General features: G+C 39.2%; 1 protein-coding gene across 1 annotated transcript in view; it reads left to right on the forward strand.

The window, feature by feature from the left end:
- The window catches only part of DNAH5 (dynein axonemal heavy chain 5), a 262049-nt gene that overhangs the window by 111285 nt on the left and 127481 nt on the right, over positions 1–23283 (forward strand). The window contains exons 25-35 of the mRNA XM_073237789.1: positions 252–470; positions 1528–1590; positions 1900–2138; positions 2886–3126; positions 5311–5510; positions 7761–7914; positions 9335–9498; positions 14452–14608; positions 17725–17937; positions 18727–18951; positions 20334–20506. Coding sequence (XP_073093890.1) covers positions 252–470; positions 1528–1590; positions 1900–2138; positions 2886–3126; positions 5311–5510; positions 7761–7914; positions 9335–9498; positions 14452–14608; positions 17725–17937; positions 18727–18951; positions 20334–20506 — 2048 coding nt within the window. The remainder of the gene's footprint in view (positions 1–251; positions 471–1527; positions 1591–1899; positions 2139–2885; positions 3127–5310; positions 5511–7760; positions 7915–9334; positions 9499–14451; positions 14609–17724; positions 17938–18726; positions 18952–20333; positions 20507–23283) is intronic.

The following is a 23283-nucleotide window of genomic DNA, read 5'->3' on the forward strand; positions in this document are numbered from 1 at the left end:
TATTCACAAAACTTCTGTGAAGCAGCTAGGGAATTTTTTCATTTTGCAGATTCAGAAACTGAAGCCTAGGGAGGTCAGCTGCTCATTTCAGCTTTTACACTTTGCAAGCAGAATCAGTAGAACTCTCTCTGGGTGGTTTCCCTATTGTGATGCTCTTTTCCATTCTAACACGTCCAGAAATGCTTTACTAAAAGAGTATGTAGATTTATGCATCTGACTGGCAGAAATTAAATTTTCCTTCTTTTGTGTAGGAATCCTATGCTCTGCTTAACAAATACGGGCTTCTGATAGCAAAGGAAGAGATGGACAAAGTGGATACTCTGCGATATGCTTGGGAGAAGCTCCTGGCACGTGCTAGTGAAGTTCAGAATGAATTAGTCACTCTGCAGCCTGGTTTCAGGAAAGAGCTTATTAGCACCGTGGAGGTCTTCCTCCAAGACTGTCATCAGTTCTATTTGGACTATGATTTGGTACAACCCTATTTTTCTCTGTGTGCATTTTCGGGGAAGAGTGAGTAGAGTATGTAAAAATGTAGTTGCTGTTTAAAGATTATGGGTCAAATTTAATGAAATTAAATTCCTAGGAACTCCCATTCCTAGGAACGAGAACTTTATTTTCAGAAGAGTGAAGGCATTTCCCCTTCACAATTCTTTCCCCTTAGAGGTCATCCAGAGTTAAAAGTGCTGCTCACTTAATATTGGTCTGTTGCTGAAGCTGTTCGATAGCTTTCTAAATTTGTGTAGACAAATGTTATTCATGTACAATTATAATGGCCATCCTCCCCACAGCATTTACTGGCTCCACAGTACTGTAGAGAACCCAGCATGTGCTAGGCGCTGCCCTTGGTGCTGAAGACCCAAAATTAGACAACAGAGACAGTACATATTTAATCATACATATATGAGCTTTAGCCAGAATCTTCCACTGAGAATATATTGTGTAATAAAACCAATTTCTAGCCAGCTATAATGTGCTACAGAAGGGAAAATTGTAGGGTAAAATTAACTAGTAGCACAGAAAAGCAGAAAGTTAATTAAGTTACAAGATTGGACACATGCACTAACTTCATGGATGAGGAAGCACAGAAATTCACATATTTAAGGTGTGCTGATGTACAAAAACCTGATTAGAATGCTAAGATCATAGGTCACTTTACAAATAGATATTAGAGTTCTGAAATTTGTGCATTATGTGATGTTGGTATTTCAATTCAAAACCAGGCAGTATGTGTGCTTCTTGTGGGTAGTTATTGACCCTTCTTTGTCTATGTCACCTGAGAAATGCATAGCTCATACTTTTAGTTTTCAAAATTTCTTGACATTTGGAAGCTGTGGCATTAATTTGGCTTTATTAGGCTTGAAAATATTTCCAAATGTGTCATTTTCTTATGTCCTTTCTAACAAATAAATTTGTTTCCTATTGTGTAGGTATGCATGAAAGCTAACTTTGGTACTCAAATACTTTGGGATCATGAAATTTGTATGCAAACATGACACTATTTTATGTGTATTTTAACTTTTGTTTCAGAATGGTCCAATGGCTAGTGGTTTAAAGCCCCAGGAAGCCAGTGATAGGCTTATCATGTTTCAGGTAATCTTTTTAAAGTTTCTATGACCGTCTAAGCAAGAAAAAACTTGATTTGTTTTAAATACATACTTCCTCCCTTAATATATATAGAAAGACATTGTGCAATATGGTATGCACTTAAATTTTAAGAAGTAAGATTTGGTGTGGTTATAATTAGAGTTGATTTTTATGTAATAATTAAACTCATTTAGTATTCCTATTTACTTGTGCTCAGAGATCATACATGTTTGCTTATTTACCAATCTTTTTTCTCTATTTTAATGTTTATTTATGTTAATCATTCTGATGAATTTTCACTTGTGTTTGCATTAGAATCAATTTGATAATCTATACCGGAAATACATCACCTATACAGGGGGAGAGGAACTTTTTGGTCTGCCAGTTACAAAGTATCCTCAGCTCCTTGAAATAAAGAAGCAACTAAATCTTCTACAGAAAATATACACTCTGTACAACAGTGTCATTGAAACTGTAAATAGCTATCATGATATCCTTTGGTCAGAAGTGAATATTGAAAAAATCAACAGTGAGCTTTTAGAGTTCCAGAACAGGTGAGAAATTAATGTTTAACATGCCCAGAGCCTGCTATTGAACCTCAAATGCTTTCTTCTTTGAAAGGCTGTCAAGTTCTGTTTTCACCTCAGATGCTTTGAGCACTCATTGTGCTGCATTGCTGTTGTTCATTGACATCACCCTTGTCAAATGCTGTCTTTTAATTATCCCTGTGTGTACCTGGTGAGACAATCACATCCTTTAAACCTGGATGAATCTTGTCAGGGGCTTTTCTACAGCCTGGAGGAAGCTGAGCTCTATTTATATTATACTTATCAAACATTTGAAGTTTGTGTTAGATGACTCCCTGGAATAAAAGTTAGGAGCCTTATGATTTTCTACATCCTTTCTGGTGTTGAACCCAAAGAAAAGGGAGGGTCATTTGTTGTATTTTTTAGTTGACAGCTTGATGTATGATGCAATGCTTTGTACTTAGTAGGGTCCCAGTATGTGGTTGTAGAGTTGAGTTGAACTGGGAGGCACCTCTGTCCTTTCAAATAATGCCTTTTACTTAGTTAATTTTTATGAGGGAATTGAAAAAAAAAGCCTTTCCCAATTGGAAGGAGCAATTTTCTATAATGTAAAAGTAATTATACTAACAGATACATGCTGAGTCATGAGATTTAAATGTGTGATAGTATTTAAAGTGACTGTTTTTTATAGACACATTAGCGGACCATCTTATGTTCTGCTGGGACATCCAGGCTTATGTTCAAATGACCTTTCATGGCGGCTTCCATTTGTAGGTGTCGGAAGCTGCCCAGGGCCTTGAAGGACTGGCAGGCTTTCTTGGATCTGAAGAAGACCATTGATGATTTCAGCGAGTGTTGCCCGCTGCTGGAGCACATGGCCAGTAAGGCCATGATGGAGAGGCACTGGGAAAGGATAGCTGCTCTCACTGGGCACAGTCTGGATGTGGGCAATGAAACTTTTAAGTTAAGAAATATCATGGAGGCACCTCTTCTGAAATACAAAGAGGAAATAGAGGTACAGTTGATAGGTGGTGTGGTTGGAAATTGGAAGAGCTCAGGTGATTCATTTGGTAGCATTTCTACATTATGGAATGCCGGGCCAGTAAATAATGCTAGGACAGTTAAAACTCTTTTCCTGGTGTTCAGCTGTTAATTCTTTCAACACATGTTTATGTGATAAGTTCTGTGTTAAGTTCTGGGGATATAAAGATGCATTCCTGCGTTCATGGATCATTAAGAAATTTCTATAATTAAATAATTGCACAAATAAAGGTATAGTTATAAGCTGTGGTAAATACCATTGAAGTAAAAGCAGGCTGCTCTATTAGAGCTTACAGTAATGGGGTTGACCTGTCTGGGGGAGGGAAGGAGTAAAGGTGGGGAAGATGGGGGTGCACAGGTGTGACTAGTGGGGAAGTGTGCTTGTGCGGTGAGGGTGTGAGGGGCCTGGAAAGTGTGAAGAAGACAGTGTCAGGCAGATGGAAAAGCATGTGTGAGAGGTCTAAGGCATGTTTGGGGAGCCAGGTGAAGGCCAGAGTGGCTCAGATGTGGGGTGGGGAAGGGAGGAGACAGCAGAGGAAGGGGAGTGGGCGTGGGGCTAGAACATGTTACCAGTTTTGGTCTTTGGAGCAATGCGGAGCCATCTGGGAGATGTATTTGCAGAAGGGGCTGACATTGCTGGATTTGTACATTGTAAAGATCACTCTGGTAGCTGTGTAGAGAGAAGATTAGATGAGGGCAAGGGGGAGTCATGGGAAAACCAACTGGGGGTTGTGTGTAAGAGTATCCCAGATGGGAGATAACGGTGTGTTGGATGAGGGGGGCCGGTAGGGAGGCTGGAGAGGGGAGAAAAGAGTGTAGAGATCTTTAGGAGGTAAAAGTGAGTAGGATTTGGTGACAGAGGCATCATAGTGGGCGAAACAAGCAGAGAGGCTAAGGATGAACCCTAGGTTTCTTGCTCGGAGATCTAGATGGATGTTAATGCTTATCACTGAGGTAGGAATAAGGTTGAGTGACAAGGTCAAAGACTATGAGCTTCATTTAGGGCATGAATTTGATGATTTCACAGATTGTATTTGGGGCTTCATCGATATATCCAAGCGGAGAAGCCCAGTAGGCAAATGGATGTGGGCTGGAGGTACAAAAGGTACTGACTGTGTGGAGATGGAGAGTTCATCCAGAGAGGGAGTGCTGTGTGAGACAAGATGAGGGCAGAGGCAGGGCTCGGCTAGTGGGCCTAGGAGAAGACGAGGCTGCAGAGGAGACCGGGAGGTGACCAGAGAGTGGGAGGAGGTTAGATTTCTGTGAATTCCTTCCTCTTTACAGCACTGATTTATTTGACTTTAGAGTTCAACTGGAGACACATGACATTTTGAGCCTTTCATTAGAGTTTCAAACTTTAAAAGGTTGTAACATATCTTCTTGTATCCCAGTTCCTAAATATATTCGATGTAATATATTGTGTAAGTTTAAGGTGGCAACATATTGATTTGATACATTTATATTGCAACAAGATCACCATTATAACTTAGTTAACCCCTCTATGTATCACCTAATTATTTCTTCTAGCAGTGAGATCAATTAAGACCTAGTCTCTTAGCAAGTTTAATGTTTATAATACTATTTTGTTATCTATAATTACGGCATTGTGTATTAGATCTCTAGGACTTACTTATCTTCTAGTTGCAAGTAGGGAACCTTAAACACCCTACAGTCCCCCACTCCCCAGGCCCCTGGTAATCCCCATTGCCCCTCTGGTTTTTTGAGTTCAGTTTTTTTAGATTCCACATATAAGGGATATCATATAGTATTTATCTTCTTCTGTGTGACTTATCCCAGCCTAATCCCCTTGAGATTCATCCATTTTGTTGCACATGGCAGGATTTCCTTTTTTCTCATGGTCAAATAGTATTCCTTTGTTATTCTATCTTTTCTGTCATCCTTCCGGAGAATGTGGTGAGAAATTTTACAAATTAAGGTTCTGTTATTTAGTAACATGGCTATCTCCATTTCAGAACCTAAGTTTGTATCTGCAAACAGACACACCATTTCTCATATGCATTTTAGATCTGGGAATAATACAAATATTTATAGATACACATGAAGCAGATGGTGAAGATAGGACCTCGGCTGAATCTAGGCTATTCAAGAAGGATGCGTACCCTTTCTATGATAAAATGAGCACTTGCAATTTTAACAGGACATCTGTATCAGTGCAGTGAAAGAGAGAGACATTGAGCAAAAGCTGAAGCAAGTGATCAATGAATGGGACAACAAAACATTCACCTTTGGCAGCTTTAAAACCCGTGGAGAGCTCCTTCTGCGAGTAGATGGAACCTCAGAAATCATCGCCAACATGGAGGACAGCTTGATGTTGCTGGGCTCATTGCTTAGCAACAGGTAAGAAACCCACCCCTCTTTCCCCTGAGATTTGAGAACCCTAGTAACAAACATTTTAAGGGAAGTTAATTTAAAAAATGTAACAACACCCCTCATACAATTTATTCAACATTAAAAATAACTTGTTTTAATTTTAGCCTTTGGCACAGCATGTATAATACTGTTTTTTTCTTTCATTATCCTCTATTTGTGGGACATGTCTAAGACCATCAATTGGATGAAGTAATGCAATGTGTAATTAGCCACTTGAATCTTGTGGAACATTTCAACTTTGCTGCTGACAAGTCTACTGCACAGCTGACAGCTCGACAGGCTCTAGAATCCAGAGGGAAAATTATTCTGAATTTCAAAATAATTATTCTATTTGGAAAACCTTTCTGCCAGCAGCTATAGACTAGAAGCCCTTAGTTGTGTACATGCTTCAATGAGATGACAGATTGTTAGAGAATGCACTTAATTTATAAAGGGGAGTAAAACAGCACAGCCCATGCCAGTCTAACACTTCTATTTGGTAGTAACAGCAAAGCCATCATCCTTTGGGTATGTGAGCCATGGACTTAACATTTCCTTGGTTCTTTGCCTCCCTTTGCTTATTCTGAAATTATTTTTTGTTCACTAGGATTTTCTCAAATATATGGTAATTGTGTTGAATGTGGGTACCTTGAGATATGAGCTTATTGTGCTATTTTATCTTTACAATGTCCCTCCATTTTCTGTGTTTATGTTTGTGAATAATTTAAATGTAGGAAGTAATAACTACTTAATATGGTTTTGATAAAAATTCCTCTTCTTTCCACTTGGTACACCTAAGTGTTTGAAATGAGTAATACAGAATATAAAGTTAAGTCTTAGAGATTTAGACCATTGATAATCTAGACTCTGAACTACTTAGAATTTGGTGAATTTGGTTACGGTCCAACCAGAATGAACTACAGATGGAAGATAACACACCCCAGGGAGGTAGAAAAGGTACACATATAAATTAAGTAAAAATCACCTGTGTTGGGTATGGGTAAACTTTCCTTACCAATGACAGTGAATTCACAGGCAGAGTTGTATGCAAAACATATATTCAAGACAAATTTATTAACACCCACGATGTGCCATGCACTCTTCCAGGTGCTATGGACAGAACGATGAATAATACAGAGATGTCTTGCTAGGGACCTACATTCTAGTGAGAAGTATAAACAAAGAAACCTAGAAAGATGTGTGGAATGTTACAACAGTCTACTTAGCAATTAAGAATGTGGGGATTAAAATTTTATTCATTAATATGACTAATATTTGAGAAGACTTCAAGTTCATACTCTGTTGGACTGGAGAGATCAATCAAGGGTGAAGAAAGAGAAGGGGAAAAACAATGGTAGTAGAATCATGTAGGATCAAGTTTGTCTGCAAATAACACCAGCACTGCATACAACATTGCTTAAACAAGGCTCCAATTCATGTTTCTCTCTTGAGAAAGAAGCTCCAAGGTGGATGGTCCAGGCTGGAGTGGGGGCTCCATCCCGTCATCAGGGACCCTAGCTTTGTCTGTCTGGCTCACTCTTCTGTGTTTTCCAGTGTGGCCCTTCTCCACCAAACCACTCCTTAACATACAATGCTGCCACTCACCTGTCACCTAGAAGAGTGGTTTTCAGTCCTGGCTTTACACTAGACAAAGCCTGCGAGCTTAAGAGAATCCCAGCACCTGGGCCACATCCTAGACTGTTTGAATCAGAGTCTTTGTGGGGTGGGACCCAGGTTGGCATAGGTACATGTTAATGTTTGCCAGATGATTCCTGTGTGCATTAGGGCTGAGAACAGTTGATGTGGAACTTAGTTTTGCACTGCATGCTGCTGCAAAGGAGGCTGGGAAATTCAGTACTTTAACTGGGCAGCTATGTGTCTAGGTGGAAATGAGATTCTATATATATAAAGAAAGAAAAGGCTTTGGGAGGCCACTGTCAGAGTCACATTACTCTGGCAGCTGCTGGAGGCAAATGCAATCCCTGCTTTGCTCCTTAGTTGACATGTCCTCTACCTCTTTGAGCTCTGGATCAAAAGGGAAGAAATTAGTCTAACAATGCCCAGTGAGTGGTGAGGAATTAATCCCCTGGTAGCATTATTTTTAAAAACAGCACCATAATCAAAGTTGTAAAGAAATAGGTAAGAAATAGGATTTTTATAAACCTTTTTGGTTTGAAAGCAACAACAAAATAAAACACAAAAAAACCACCCAAATGCTGAACATATTTCTTATTTTAGGTACAATATGCCATTCAAAGCCCAGATTCAAAAATGGGTGCAGTACCTTTCCAACTCAACGGACATCATTGAGAACTGGATGATGGTGCAAAACTTGTGGATTTACTTAGAAGCCGTCTTTGTGGGAGGAGATATTGCCAAGCAGCTTCCCAAGGTTTTAGAATTTTCTTTGTAATTTAATCAGGTTTTAACTTAGAGAACTCTCTAATAATTAAATATTCCTTTAAAAATGCAATCATATTTCAACCTCTCTTGAGCCACCATCTCCCTAATCTTTTTGCTGTTGCTGTTGAACTATTTTTCAAAGAGAGAGTGTAATTGTGTAAAGGAAGGAGCGTGGAAATCAAGGTAAGAATGCTACAGAACTGTGAGGTTTTGTAGGAAATGGAGGGTTAAGAAAACAAAGAATGAATGCCTGCATAATTGATAAACTCCTTCCAGTAAATTTGAAGGTAATATTTGAAACACTGTAGAATTATGGAATAGTTATCCTGACGGTGGTAGGATAATTTGTTCTTTTACTACTGACACTTTAAAATAACTCACACCGTGCAAAGTATCTGATTATATCTGTACTGTAAAACTGATGGGTGGTCATCTGCCAGGGAAAAAAGCTGCAAAACAAAAAGGCCCTCTTCTCAGGATATTGAGTATGTTTCTCTCATCAAAGTGTAATCATCTCACTAGGTATAGATGGAGTGTATGTTGAGGTTAAAAACAACTTTTTTACTTATTCTCTTCACTTAGGGTTCCTGGCGTTCTTTTGGGTTAGTTTTCAGTTTAATTATAGTGGACAGATCTGTTGGCTGATTTGTTGTTTGGCTACCAGTGAAATATATTCATATTCTAAAATTTGAAGTATTTACTTAGTTTTGCTTTTACACTTGGCATAATTTTCTTGTTGGTTGGAGAAGAATCTCACATTGGAGTTGATGGAAATGCTCACATACAACATTAAAAAAGCTATTGGGGCAGGGGTTTTTTGCTCTCATATTAGATAGTTCATGTTCATTGGTAAAATACCAATGAAAGAGATGAAAGTTTTAAGGAGGAAAGTAAAATTATTCCTACTCTCTCAAAATAATCTGTGAATTTTCCATTTTTTTCCTGAAAAATAAAAACCAGTTAAAAAATTTCTTAATATTAGGGTAATACTATAATTAATGTGCATCTTATTTTTAAATGTTTCTTTTATTTTCTAAATACACAAATGATTCAATGCTCAGTGTAAAACACTCGAAAAAACAATTCATTTAGTGATAACTGGTGAAACACCTGAGAGTGTCCTTTCTTCCCAAATTGTCTCATGTTGTATTATCACTTTTATGTCTGTTTCCTGCTTTTAGTTAATTAATGGGGGTACCAGAGTTGAGCAAAGGATGCTTATTTGAGAAAGGGGGTGGTGTGGAGCCAAGGGCCTGAGGGGAACTGAAACAGAAATCAGTGACGTTTCAGGCACGTATCACTGGGGTACTGGACATGCTGGAAATCTGGCCTCTGCAGAGGTATGTGAGGTGCTCTGCCTTTGAGATCACTGGCCCATCTAAGTGTGCTCTGTAATCTCATTCTCATAGGAAGCCAAGCGCTTTTCCAATATAGATAAATCGTGGGTGAAGATCATGACTCGGGCACGTGAAATGCCAAATGTGGTTCAGTGTTGTGTTGGAGATGAGACCATGGGGCAGCTCTTGCCACACTTGCTGGACCAGTTGGAAATGTGCCAGAAATCCCTTACTGGGTAAGTTCACGGCTCTCTGAGGGCTCTTGTAGCTTCTTAGAGAAAAAAGAGACTAGAGAGCTTGGACAGCATTAGCCATATTGGTTTTCTTTTGCTCAGACTTTAATTCATGTATAATGTTTATGCACAGACAAGATGTTTATGCCTAGATTCATCCTGATGTTGGAATTACAGGATTTAGGGCTTCTTCCTTCACTGGGATAAGATCTTGCAAACATTCTCATACAGTCCTTGCTTTTTAAGATTCCTACACCTATTTTTATGATATCCTTCTTGTATAAACATCTGAAGAACCAAAATATTTCATTATACTCAACCAAGAACAATATGAACAGTGTGTAGTATGCACAAACTCTCAAGATTGAACAGAAATAGAGGCTAATATATCTATCAACATACACAGATATATACACACACACACATAACACACGAACTCTCAAGATTGAACAGAAATAGAGGCTAATATATCTATCAACATACACAGATATATACACACACACACATAACACACGCACACTTATGTATATAGAGACTGAGTGAATCCCAAGGGTAATAAATATTTTTGTCTTTTCTTTGACTAAGCAAGATAAAATCATATATGTAGAAATATGTTAAGTAGTAATATTATAAAAATGGTTATCAATACATGCCTTTATTATTTTTTGTTGAGGTGTAATTGACATGTAGCATTATATTAGTTTTAGGTGTACAACATAATTTGAGATTTGTATATATTGCAAAATGATCACCATAATGTCTAGTTAACATTCATCACCATACCTAGTTACAAATTTTTTTTCTCATGATGAGAACTTTTAAGATCTACTCTTGTTAGCAGCTTTCAAATACGTAATACAGTATTATTAGTCACCAAGTTGTATATTATATCCCCAAGATTTATTTATTTTACAACTGGAATACACATGCTTTTAAATATCTCCCCTTCTAAACTGTTAACCTCCTTAGAATAGTCAGTATGTATGGAGAAATTTTGGGTAAACTATTGATTATTATATTGATCAGGGTTTTCTAGAGAAACAGAACCAATAGGGTGTGCATGTGCTCACACACACGTGTGCACGCATGCATACACAGACACACACACATAACTTGGGGAAAGAGAGAGAAAGATGAGATTGCAGAGGTTGGCAAGTTCAAGTCTGCAGAGTGAATGGAGGCTGGAGACCCAGGGAAGAGCTGCTGCTGCTTTTCAAGCCCAATGGCAGTCCCCTGGCAGAAGTCCCTCTTCTTCCAGGAAAGGCCTATCTTTTTCCACTCAGGTTTTCAACTGATTGGATGAAGCTTACTGTGGAGGGTAATCTGCTTTACTCAAAGTCTGCTCATGTAACTGTTAATCTCATAAAAAAAATACCTTTACAGCCTCATTTAGAATGATGTTTAATCAAATATCTGGGTATTGTGGCCCAGCCTCGACATATAAAATTAACCATCATTGTTACCTGGTCGTGGATGGGAGCAGGGCCAGGTATACTAACAGCATTGATATGTCCATCAACATTTATGACATGCCACATGTCCTGAGGGTTTAACTCAAGCTTAACAATGGTGTCTCCTGGGCCGACTCTGGGAGAAGGATGACCTTTTACCATGCCATTGTCCTCACTACCTGTGACTAGGTCACCGATGGCAAGCTGTGCTCCTAGTCACAGATGGTGGCAAAAGTGCTGGGCTTTAAATGGCACTCTAAGGAGCTGCTTAAACTAGACAAGAAAATGGCTAAGCTGGAAACAGATGAAACACTTACTGATAACATGTGAGTAATAGGATTTACTTATTTATGCTTGGCTGACTAAAAAACCTTTTGAGATGGCTGCCGAAAAGTAAGAAAGTAATGAGAAAATTAAGGTCAAAGGAAAATAAGGGCTTATAACTAAGATGGTAAATTCAGCTCAGAGGAAAGTTATAAGTGAACCTCAGTTTTAGAGACTAACCATCCTTCCTAGGGACTGAAGCAAAGAGTGATGTATGGTTAGGTGCAGTGTTCATAGGATCTATAAAATAAAAGGCACCAGTTGTCTAGGAAAATGGTATTTTTTGTGTCTTAAATTGATGCCTTGAAGGTAGTTCTATAATGCATCTTCTGAAAAAGGGGACACTTAGCAAAATCCTCACTTTCTCATCACAGTGTGAGGCAAGCATGAGCCTTTCTGGTAGGATGACTTGATCCAGGGAAATGAGGGAATGAAATGACTGCACACTCTTCAAACATGAATATCATTTTTGTATCCAAGTTGATGGAAGACATGGGACAGTGTGAAAATCCTGACAAGAATCTAGAGGCTGGATTATCTGCACTGCTGGTTAAGGACAAATCCATAGACTTTGGCCTTCACTTGGGAGGATGATGGAGTTGATGTGCTTTCAGAAAAGGTGAAGAGCCTAAAGAAGGCCATGCCTAAGTGGATGTCTATATGGAGGCAAATATTTGCAAACACTTGCAAGTTTCTAATCTGGGTGATGGGCATCCCAAAAGCCTATGCTGTACTTTAGGAAATTGTCCTAAGCAGGCATTAGGAAACACCATGGTCAGAGCCCATTAAAATGTCGGTCAAGCATCCTTTAAATATCTGCTTTACAGCAAAACTATGTGCAAGTAAATCCCCCAAAATAAAGTTTTAGAAAAATAGATACTCAGGTAGTAACGATTAGATCTGCTTTACAAAATTTTCAAATCCAGACAAGTAACTGTTGAAGGGCATTTGACAAAAGAAGGATTTTTGTTTGATGCTGTGCCATTCTTTTTAAGCATAGTGGTTATTCAGCACTGATTTGCAGGCACTGCCAAAGGTTCTTGGATGTAGATGTAGTGTACCACTAGGCTCAGGCCAGAGGGACAGAGGAAAAGGACTAGAAATGCGTCGTCTTCTCAGGGCTCTTCAAGGTGGAAAGACTGGAGGGCCCAAGTCCCTGGACATCATACAGGATTGGGTTACCATGGAGAAACGTCCTGAGGAATCATACGCCTTGTCTACCTACGGCTGGATTTGTTTCTTTTCTTCCCCTTCCTCCTCTTCCAGCTGCCACTGGAGATACATGCTCATGCCCTTTTTTTTCTATTTTCTTTTTCATTCTTTCTTTTTATCATGGACACATTCTGCTCCATCATTTGACATTTGGCATTGTTTTATAACTCCTCTGAGAGAAAGTCTATTCTGAAGTTACTCAGATTTTACTGAGCTCTCCTAGGCTTTTGATTCTATTACCAAGAAGAGGTTGTGAGGCAAAATGTGTAAGCCGAGTAAGAACTCCTGAGTACTAATGTTCACACAAAAAATGCCTCCCTGCCGAGCTGAGGGGGATCTGCAGGCACAGGGAGGGTCTTCGCGTGGATCAGGAATAAACTGCCTGTCTACTCTGTCAAAGAGCTCTGGTTGTCACACTCCACATGCCTCCCTCTATCCTTTTATAACCAGATAGAGAACATTGCCCCATTCCTCACTGAGGTCAGACTAGGCTGCTGCGAAGAGGGGAATAGATCAGGGATGTTATCAAGAAGAATCCTTTCCCCTTACCAAGAACAATAAGGAATAAGGAATTCTTCATTCTCAATAAAGAATAAAAATCAAAGTTATACAATAAATTGGATTGGAATATTTAAAATAAAAGTAGCATATTTAAAGTTAGGAAGGGAGAAATCTAAAACAAACAAAACATGAGCATGAAAGTCAGACTTTAAGGAAATGATGGGAGATGTACTCAGACCCTGGGCAGTCTCTGCTCTCATCCTGCCCCCACTTTGACTTGGTGCTTTAACACATGCCCAAAGTGAGTAAATCCAAATTGCTGAAACACTGGCCTATAGTGCACGGAAGAGTTCTGTGGGCCGTGGGGACAACATGACAGCACACAGCAAGGCTTAGCCCTTCTCACTTGATGCGCCCGCTTCCCCCTAAGGGCCCACTCACCCATCTGTCTCCTACCTATCTTTGCCTCTGGAAAAAGTCCTCTCTTTTGTCTTGAGTTGTTAAGTTCTTGCCCCCATCCCGGACATCCCACTCAACAAAGGAAAGTAGCGGACTGGATAGGGACCGTGGAGAGTGCCCCGCTCACGCCCTCAGAGGTCACTCCCTGGCACCGGCTTCTGATTTGCAAGTTCTTTGGTGAAAACTCTATTTTCCTATGGAGATAATTCTTCCTTTACAAAATAAGAATATTTCCCCTATAGTTTTACACAAGTAAATAACATAGGTGACAAGGAAACAAATAAATAGTGCAAGTGACAAGGATGGAGTAGAAATTTAAAAAAAAGAAGACAAAGTTTAAAAAGGCTCTCTCATAAGGTTTCAAAAAATATGCAATTAAAACTCTATTAATTACATCATTGTGCTAGAAAATAAAGATACAGAAATATAGATATGAGTATAATAGAAAAAATACATTCACAAGGAGTCACCGTGAAATAAAGCAAATGTAGAAACCGGAGTGTGGTTGAAAGCAGATTAGTGACAGGAACCTTCCTCCGTTCGGTGATTCCTGGAGGCAGAGAACAGGGCTGGGGCCCCTTCACCTGCTTATCCACAATGGGATTTGGCTTCTGCTCTTGTGATGGAGTCACTGGATAAAATCCTGAGAATGAGATGAAGACTTTGGCTGGCACAACACTGTGCTTGTAAACAAACAAACAAACAAACAAGCAAGAACCAAAATGAGTGTCTCCCTGGGTGTAACATTTCCTGTCCTCTACAAAGAAAGTACAAGATTTTCCAGATTAAGTCAAATATACACATTATACTTGTGAAAAATGGAACAAAATTGCTTCCCTATCAGGATATGGAATGCTACTTGGCAAAATTAATGACAAGACAAACCAAAAACATAGGACAGTATGTGGGAAAATCACATTATCTCAAACTCTTTCTCCTAGATTAATTTATTCCTAAAAAAGGCCTGCTATGTGTGGTTATGAGGTTTATCTTTTCTCTCCCCTCTTAGATACTTGGAGAAAAAACGACTCTGCTTTCCTCGGTTCTTCTTCGTCTCGGACCCTGCCCTTCTGGAGATTCTGGGACAGGCATCAGACACGCACACTATACAAGCCCATTTGCTGAATGTGTTTGACAACATCAAAACTGTCAAGTTCCACGAAAAGGTTCGCCTGATTCTAACTGCCAGTGATGACCGTATCTTAGGATCTCAACTCTCTCTGTTAAACAGCCCTCTGATTCTCTGTTTACAAAGGATTGCACTTCCCTGTCCACTAGCTTTCAGCCAGTGATTAAAAACAAACTTTAGGCCCCATTTGCCTTCAGAATTATGCGATTTCTTAAAATCCAAGTATGTATTTGAATAACAAATAGTTGAAATGTGATTAGGAATGAATGCATCGTATGTAGCATTCATGACTTACATGTCAAGTTAACTGTTTAGGAATTCAACAAAATGAAGAAGCCGATTGCTCAGAAAATAATGTCTTGACGAAACAGAATTGCCACAGTGATTTGATGTATTAATCAAGCTTCACAAATCTTTGGCATGATGGCGTTCCCTGTTTTTCATCATGCTTGATTGAAACCTTTTTTCTGTTTGTTTTTTAACACTTCTAGAGTGTTTCTAGAATCATGAGTTGTAGAGCACCCAAAATGGGATATTCAGTGTGAAGGAGACTGTGCTGGTACAGCTGCCAGAAGATACCATCTAATCCATCCCTTCACCCAGTGTTCCCTGGGAAAGGGCCCTTCTGGTTTCGTAATGAATTCAGTTCTCTGCTGGTGCTTCAGGCAAACCCTAGTACCATGCATTTATTTACTATAGGATGCAGTTTGCACTTGTTGGGCAACTATGTCTGATGTCATTCTTGACAATGGAAATCTACAAACCTCAGGGAACCTTGCTAGGGTGGAGTTTATAGAGTGTAGTTCATGCAGTGGTAGAGTTATTCCATTGTAAGCAATTAAAGGACAGTCATTTAAGTTCAAGCCCCTTGTTATGTGTCAGGCATGTTGCTTGTCCTGAGGTTCCAAGGAAGAATTTATCATAATCAATACTGAAGCCAGTTTTATACAGCATACCAGTAAAGAGAAATTTGGCAATTAAATCATTGATTGTTTTTGAGTTGCTGTGTTGCGTTATGCTCAAGGGGCATGGTGATGCTGTCAGGCAGTCCTACCCTGCATATAAGGGGTGTAAGAGAAGAATCTCTCTTGCGGGAGGGTATGGTGTTTTGACTGAGGTTTTGAAGGTGAGTGGAACATGACCAGGCAGGTAGAGAAGGGATGTGTGGTCTGGTCAGAAGAAAGGGCAAGTGGAGCGAGGTGTGGGTAACCAGGAAGTCAGAAGAGTGGATATGTGAGGAAGTGCATTGGTTACCTAGGGCTGCTCTGGATTAGAGAACAGAAATTTCTTCTCCCACAGTTTGGAGGCTGGAAGTCAGAATTAAGGTCTCGGCAGGGTTGGTTCCAACTGGAGGCTCGGAGGGAGGATCTGCTGCCTCTCCCCTAGTTTATGGTGGCAGTTGGCAATCCTTGATGTTCCTTGGCTGGTATGTGCATCACTTGGATCTCTGCCTTTGTCTTCACATGGATTCTCCTCGTGTCTTCAGAGTGTCTAAATTCCCTTCTTCTTGTAAGGACACCAGTCATTGGATTAGGGTTCACCCTCATCTTAACTTGATTACATCAGCAAAGACCCTATTTCCAAAAAGGTCCCATTCACAGGACCTGGGGCTTAAGACTGCAACATATATTTTTGGGTACAAATTTTAACCCACAGTAAGGCGTGATGAGCAAAGGGAGAAGTGGGGTGGAGACATGGACCAGATTCCAAAAGGCCAAGCACATCGCACTACGGAATTCTACTTCTTCCTGAATGTGGCAAAAGGCACAGGGGGCTTTTAAAGTAGGGCAGTGACCTCACTTGTGGTTCGGGAAGATTCTTAGGCTCAGCGTAGGAAGTGGAGTTATGTTAGTTTGGAAGTGATTGCAGAGTAAGATTGGGAAAGGCTGAGCTGCTGCAACAAAGCCTCAATAGAGGGTATAGTGGAGAGGAAGGGAAGACAGTATGGACTTTAATAGTTTAAAACCAATGTTTCTTGTAGATCTACTGGATGTGTGGGTTGAAAGAGGGTACTGAATTACCCAGGAAGTTCTTGAAGTTTTGCCCAGATCCTTCTGCTTTAGTGCTAGGACGTCATCATATCCCAGAGTGAAGCCTCTCATTGTCTCATTGTACATGGAAGATAAGTTCAACCTCCTCATTTTTAGCCTCTGTTCATAGCTACTACTTCTTATGATAATAGCATTGCTCTTTGTTTTGTTGTTACTGTCATGTGGTTTCTACAACAAGGCAGAGCCTAGTTTTCTGGGCCCTAAATTTTATAAAATTATAAATATAAATTTATATTCAGGAGGGTCTGTGTGACCTTACAAAGGGTCTGTGTAAGTGAGGGACCCTGAAACTTAAGACTCATTTGTTTCTTGGTAGACCACTGCTGTCTACAACTGAGGAGGATGTCATTAACATAAAATGAAATCTCAGCCCGAGGGAACAACATTCTACCTACTAAAGAACAAAAACAACAAATGTTTGTATTTATTTTATAGCTTGCTTTACTCTGTTTAATGGGCTTTAACAGCATGTGAGGTGGGTAGGTAAATAGGGCAGGTGTGATTTTTTTAATGACTGATTATAGGCAAGAAATTTAGTCTCGGAGATGTGTCCTCCAATATTGTGTGGGGAGCAAATGGCAGGGTGCCGTTTGAACTTGGAGTTCAGAACTCCAAGTACATGCTGTTCCGTCATGCCATCCTGCATGGAAACTGAAGGGGAATGATGAGCCTAGGAACTGGGTTTGAGTTACAAAACATTACGTGCCTCCAAGGCCTCCTGTAAAGAGCACAGCATTTGGCACAGAACTGGAATTACCTTGTGTTTGCCCTGATCATATTGACCAGGTCATTGCTAATCTCAAGTTGATGAGCTTGTGGCATGAATGACAGGCCCTTACAGCATCCCATTTCATTTGGGGAAACTTTAGAGATTTTTTTTGATGATCTCATTTATATTGAACATTTCTTTTAGTTTAGACTATTTGGAATTGATGCAGTATTCTCTTTTAGATGTCATTTGATAACATTTTTATTGTCTTAAAATTGATTTATATCATGTTTTGCTTTTTATTTTATAACTTGTAGCTTAACTTTTTATGGGAAGGGTAGTATTGACAAGGGGACAGTTGAATATAGCATTTTTTTTTGGCTTCTAACTTAGGTCTATGATCGCATTCTGTCAATTTCCTCTCGAGAGGGCGAGACAATTGAACTGGATAAACCTGTGATGGCAGAGGGCAATGTGGAAGTTTGGCTTAATTCTCTCTTGGAGGAATCTCAGTCCTCATTACATCTTGTGATTCGCCAGGCAGCTGCAAATATTCAAGAAACAGGTTTCCAGCTGATTGAATTTCTTTCTTCTTTCCCTGCTCAGGTCAGTGTATTGAGATTGGAAAGTAATTTTTACAGAGCAGTCATTTTAGATTTCATGCATTGTCTAACTACACACCTGGCTGTAATTTAACCCTGAACCAAAATTAACTCTTTTGTAAAGATTTGTTAAATATAGATAAGCATAATTTGTTTATCTTTCATTTGCAGATTATTTTTCTTTATATGTATATTTTAATATGTTATATACAAAATATTTTATATATTTATATATATTGTATACATTAAAACTGTATTTGTGTTATATAGATATTTGATGTATTTTCTTTAACTCAAATGCTTTTTCTTACTGAATCTCTGTAGTACTTAAATTCATAAAAAAGTACTGAGTATACGTTATACCAGAAAAATGGAAAATATATTTCAGCATTAAAATACAGAAAATGATGTTTTCTTACTCATTGTGATCAGTAAAGATCTTGTGAGTATATTATGTGTAAATCCCTATTTGTTGAAAGCAGTTTTAAGACATATTGTTTCCCTGCCAGTAACTTAAAATCTATCTATGTAGAAATATGACTTAAACAATAAATGACTTAAAATTACCAGAAAATAATTGTAGCCACATCATGAGGCTGTACATCTGTAATTGCCAGTTGAACAATGTGAGTAGAGTTTCCATAGGTTTCAAAACACATACCATGTTGAGGTCATTAAGGATGGCTTTATCTTCACATAATAATAGTAACTATTAATTATACAGTATTATAATTTCTATTTAAATGTATTAATATGCTGTACACACCCATACAACCTTTTTTATTTCCCTAAGGTTGGATTATTAGGAATTCAAATGATATGGACACGAGATTCGGAAGAAGCCCTTAGAAATGCCAAATTTGATAAAAAAATCATGCAGAAAACCAATCAGTCTTTCCTGGAGCTACTGAATACATTGATAGACATCACAACACAGGATCTGACTTCCATGGAACGAGTGAAATATGAGACTTTGATTACTATTCATGTGCACCAAAGGGATATCTTCAATGACCTGGTAAATGCTTTATAAATGCTGTACCGTATACAGAAAAGCAAATACTAGATGCTGTCTGTGTTTACCTGCTGGAATTTGTTTCAATGAATTCAAAGAAAAGGTTAAATTCAGGGAAAGGGTCATCTTAATGATAAGAGTGTGTTTTGTCAGATTTTCTTTTCAGTGTTTAGCCGAGATTTCAGTCAGATGTTATTGAGGCAATTAGACTTTATTTTAAAATTCTTTATGTGATCATTTTGAATGCTAAAATGCCACGCAACATCCTGAAAAGCTTTCATTTGTCCTGTGCTCCTATTAGTTTTTAATTGAAGATTATCAGTTTCTTGCTATAGAAATAAATAATCCTGCTAATAGAGCTGTTTAGTATTTCTTTTAAGACTTTTGATAAATCACACCTTTAGCAAGTTTTGCTACATTTTATGTCACTGATTGTAAATGATCTTTTATAATATAGTTTGTGACATTCAGGTGTCATGCAGATTTTTGCCTTAAAGAGGGAACAGGGTTGAAAAGAGAGTTTAGTAGCTACAGAAAACAGGAAATGTAAAAAGAAATGAAAGTTGTCCTCTGCTATAAAATACAGCGTTAGATAGGAGGCAAGAAGCTCTTGTTTTCATAATACTCTTCTAGATTGTGTCTTACCCCATTATGTAAAAATGATTATGAAAAATTGGTTCTGATGTAATGGAAATAAAGGGAGCCCATTCATGCTGTTCTATGCTAATCTCCTCTCTTAATTGTTAATCACACTGTTTGCCTTCAAGGAATAAAGGGCTTGGGGTAATTGAAAAAAAATTTTTTTTTTGTCAAAGAAAAATGATTAAGGTGGCTTAAAATTTTGGTTAAAAAAATTCAGACCAAAGTATTGCTGGTAATAAACTGCTGTTGAGATGTTAGAAATTTTGGCCTGCTGCAAATTCTAGGAAAAATAATTAATGGAGTCAAGAAACCCAAGTTCTTGACATGCAATACCATTATAATAATCAGAGATGCCTTTTTCCTAATGAGATTGTTTTATTCTGTCTTTGTTATCAAGACATGTTTTTCATAGATGATTATTTCATGGTTAGTACAGTGGTATTGGTCATTTAAGGGTGAAACTTAAGAAATGAACCTTACCTTACTATTAAAACATATCATGCTATTTAAATTGGTGGGCACAATTAGGGGTTTCTCTTGAATTTTCCTATTCCCATATCTTAAGAGATCTTTTTTGCTGATCAATAAATAAGAGGATTGGAGGGCAAGGTAGTTGACATCTTGAGCTGGCTGGGTTGTCTTTGAGTTCTATTTTCTTTACCTTATGACCTACAGGAATGGTAATGTGCCTATTTAATAAGTGGTTTTCATCTCAGTTTTAACATCTATCTTTTGCATTTCAGTGTCACATGCATATCAAGAGCCCTACAGACTTTGAGTGGCTGAAACAGTGCAGATTTTATTTTAATGAAGATTCTGACAAGATGATGATTCACATCACAGATGTGGCTTTCATTTACCAGAATGAATTTTTAGGCTGCACTGACAGGCTTGTCATAACTCCACTCACAGACAGGTGATGGAAGGGCTCTGTGATTCCCCAACCTCTTTCCCCCTGCCTCCCCCATCTCCCCGACATTTTTATGCTCTTGAGCTGCTCAGGGGTTTTTGCTTAATGTCTTGTTAGGACTTATGGGCTCTTTGATACCTAAGTCTTTGAAATTCAGTATTTTTAGCTTTTCCTGTGTGCCTTTGCATGGGATTTAGGTGTATGATTTTGCTAGAACGTGTTGCTTCCTTGCTTTCAGGCTTATACAGGCTAAATGTAAATGACCTGGGTGAACATCAGATGGGTCAGAAAGGGAATTTACTGCCACATGTCAATAGATGCAAACCACAGGGGGCTTGAGGTCTGCTTTGGGGACTATGATGTTTGTTGTCATTACCGAGAGACAATTCAGGTGGTTTTTTGGCTGGAAAGAAATTGAGTATCTATACAGGTGACAAGCTGTGGAGAGGACATTGGTGTGGACATCTGGAATTCTTGGTTCTGCCCTTTGCCTATTATTTACCTATTGCGTTAGCCAGAGCTGCCATACAGCTTTCTTAGATTCAGCTGTTTCTCCTGGAAAACGAACTAGGCTGTCTCCAAGGTCCTCCCACTGCTCGTATTCTATTGTTCACTTAGAACAACTTGAACTTTGTAGCATCTGCCAATTGTACATGCTGTGTTCAGGGATGAACTGAACACTTAACTTTAGACAAAATGTCTGAGTGTGAATGTTAATATTAGGCGCAAGGGGAAGCTGAAACTGAATATTGTGCACTTTCATGGAATGAGCCTCTGCGCTATTTGATTAAAAATACTGTCAGACAGAATGGAAGAAAAAAGGTTGATGTAATGGCACTGTCTTCTCCTAGATTGTTCATCCTGCTCATTTGTGATACTAAATGAAATGCTCACCTTCTGCTGAGAATGGAGGAGTGGCAGAGATTTTATTGTTTATTTCCTGTAGCATTTTTTCATCTTCATGCCATTTATGTTCCTTCTTATGTCTGGACCGAAGATGATTTACTTTCTATGCCATGGGATGTTCTTTGAGGTGTTTGAAGTGCAGAGGTGGATGGTCATTATTTAAAGAGCAGAGGTGAACAGTCACAAAATGTGAAGAGTTCCTAAAACCCTTGGGACTTAGCAGTTATTTCAAACCTTCTCTCTTTTCAAACTTCCAGTACTCCCCCTTTTCTCTCTCTCTACCAAAGATCTCCTTTCTTGATAGATGCTATGTAGGAGAGAACATGCACTCATTAACCAACGCAGCTGTCCTAGTGCAGCTAATAAACTGTCATTGCTTCCAGAAAGAAAATCCTACCGTGAACCTTCTGGTCTTCTTCCCACTTCTGTGATCCCATCAAAACTCCTCAAAAGCACAATTTCTCTCAGCCTATTTTATCTTGAATTCACTCCAGTCAGATTCTCTATTGCTTTTCTATTTCTTCCATATCACATTATGACAAATTTAGAAGCCTCAACAGCATCAACTAATTAACTTGCAGTCCTGAATGTCAGAAGTCTGACACATGTCTTCTTGGGCTAACTGCAGGCTTCAGCGCAGCTCTGCTTCTTCCTGGAGTCTCCAGGGAAGAACTGATCCATTTCCGGTTCTTTCAGGTCTTTGGCAGAGTTGCTTTCTTTGCAGTGGCAGGCCCCAGGCCCCGGTTTCCTTGCTGACTGCCAGCTGAGGGCTGTGACCACCTTCTGGAGGTTGCAGCATGTCCTGCTTTGTGGCCCCCTTCCTCCATCTTCCTGACCTGCAACAGTGGGTTGAGATCTTCTCTGCTTGGAATCTCTCCTGCTTCTGTGTCATGTCTCTGGCTCACTCTTCTGCCTCCCTCTCCAAATTTTAAGAACTCCTGAGATTACATTGGGTCCAACAGGCAATACAGGATAATCTCCAAATCCCTGTTTTACATTAATTCCATCTGCAAAGCCCCTTTAGCCATGCCAGGGAACATATTTACAGGTCCCAGAGATTAGAATGTGGACATCTTTGGGGACCATTATTCTTCACATTGTCTTCCTCCTGTCTGGTCAGACATCACCCAGGCCTTCGTGTTGTATATCCAGTGGCCATTTCTAGTTCTCATCTTCCTTGCCTGATCAGCTGCACTCGCACAGGTGATCACTCTCTCCTTTTGATACCCATTCTTCACACGGCTTCCAGAACATCACATTCTCTCACTCCTCCTACTGTTCTGGTTTTCCCTTCATACCCTCTTTTATGGTTCCTTGGCACCTTCCCAATCCCTAAACATAAAATGCACCAAGACCTTCTTCTTCATCGATACTCACTCCTTAGGCGACCTCAAATGGCTTTAAATATCATCTAGATGTTAACCCCCCAATTTCTGCATCCAGCCAGGGCTTCCCCCCTGAGCTCCAGATGCATACATAAATCCACAAATATGCAATGTGTTTACTTGGGTGTTTACAGGCAGTTTACACTTAACATGTTTGATTGTCCCCTCCAAGCCTGCCATCCGGTGCTCTTCTCCACCTTAGCAAATGTTACTTCCATCCTTCCACTGCTCAAGGCAAAATCCTTGAGTCATCTTGATACCTTTCTTTTTCTTTCATTTCATTATCCAGTCTATCATCAAGCTTGGTCAACACCACTTTCAGAACTCCTTTGGGATATGACCACTTTTCACCTCTTTGCTGTTATCATGCAAATCGAAGCCATTATATCATTTCAGCAGTTGTCTAACTGGCCTCCCTGCCTCTGCCAAATACAGATACTGGAGTAGGAGTCAAATTCTCTCATTCCTTTGCTTAGTCCCTCCAATGTCTTT

The sequence above is a fragment of the Manis javanica genome, chromosome 1 (assembly GCF_040802235.1).
Source record: "Manis javanica isolate MJ-LG chromosome 1, MJ_LKY, whole genome shotgun sequence".
Classification (NCBI taxonomy): Eukaryota; Metazoa; Chordata; class Mammalia; order Pholidota; family Manidae; genus Manis; species Manis javanica.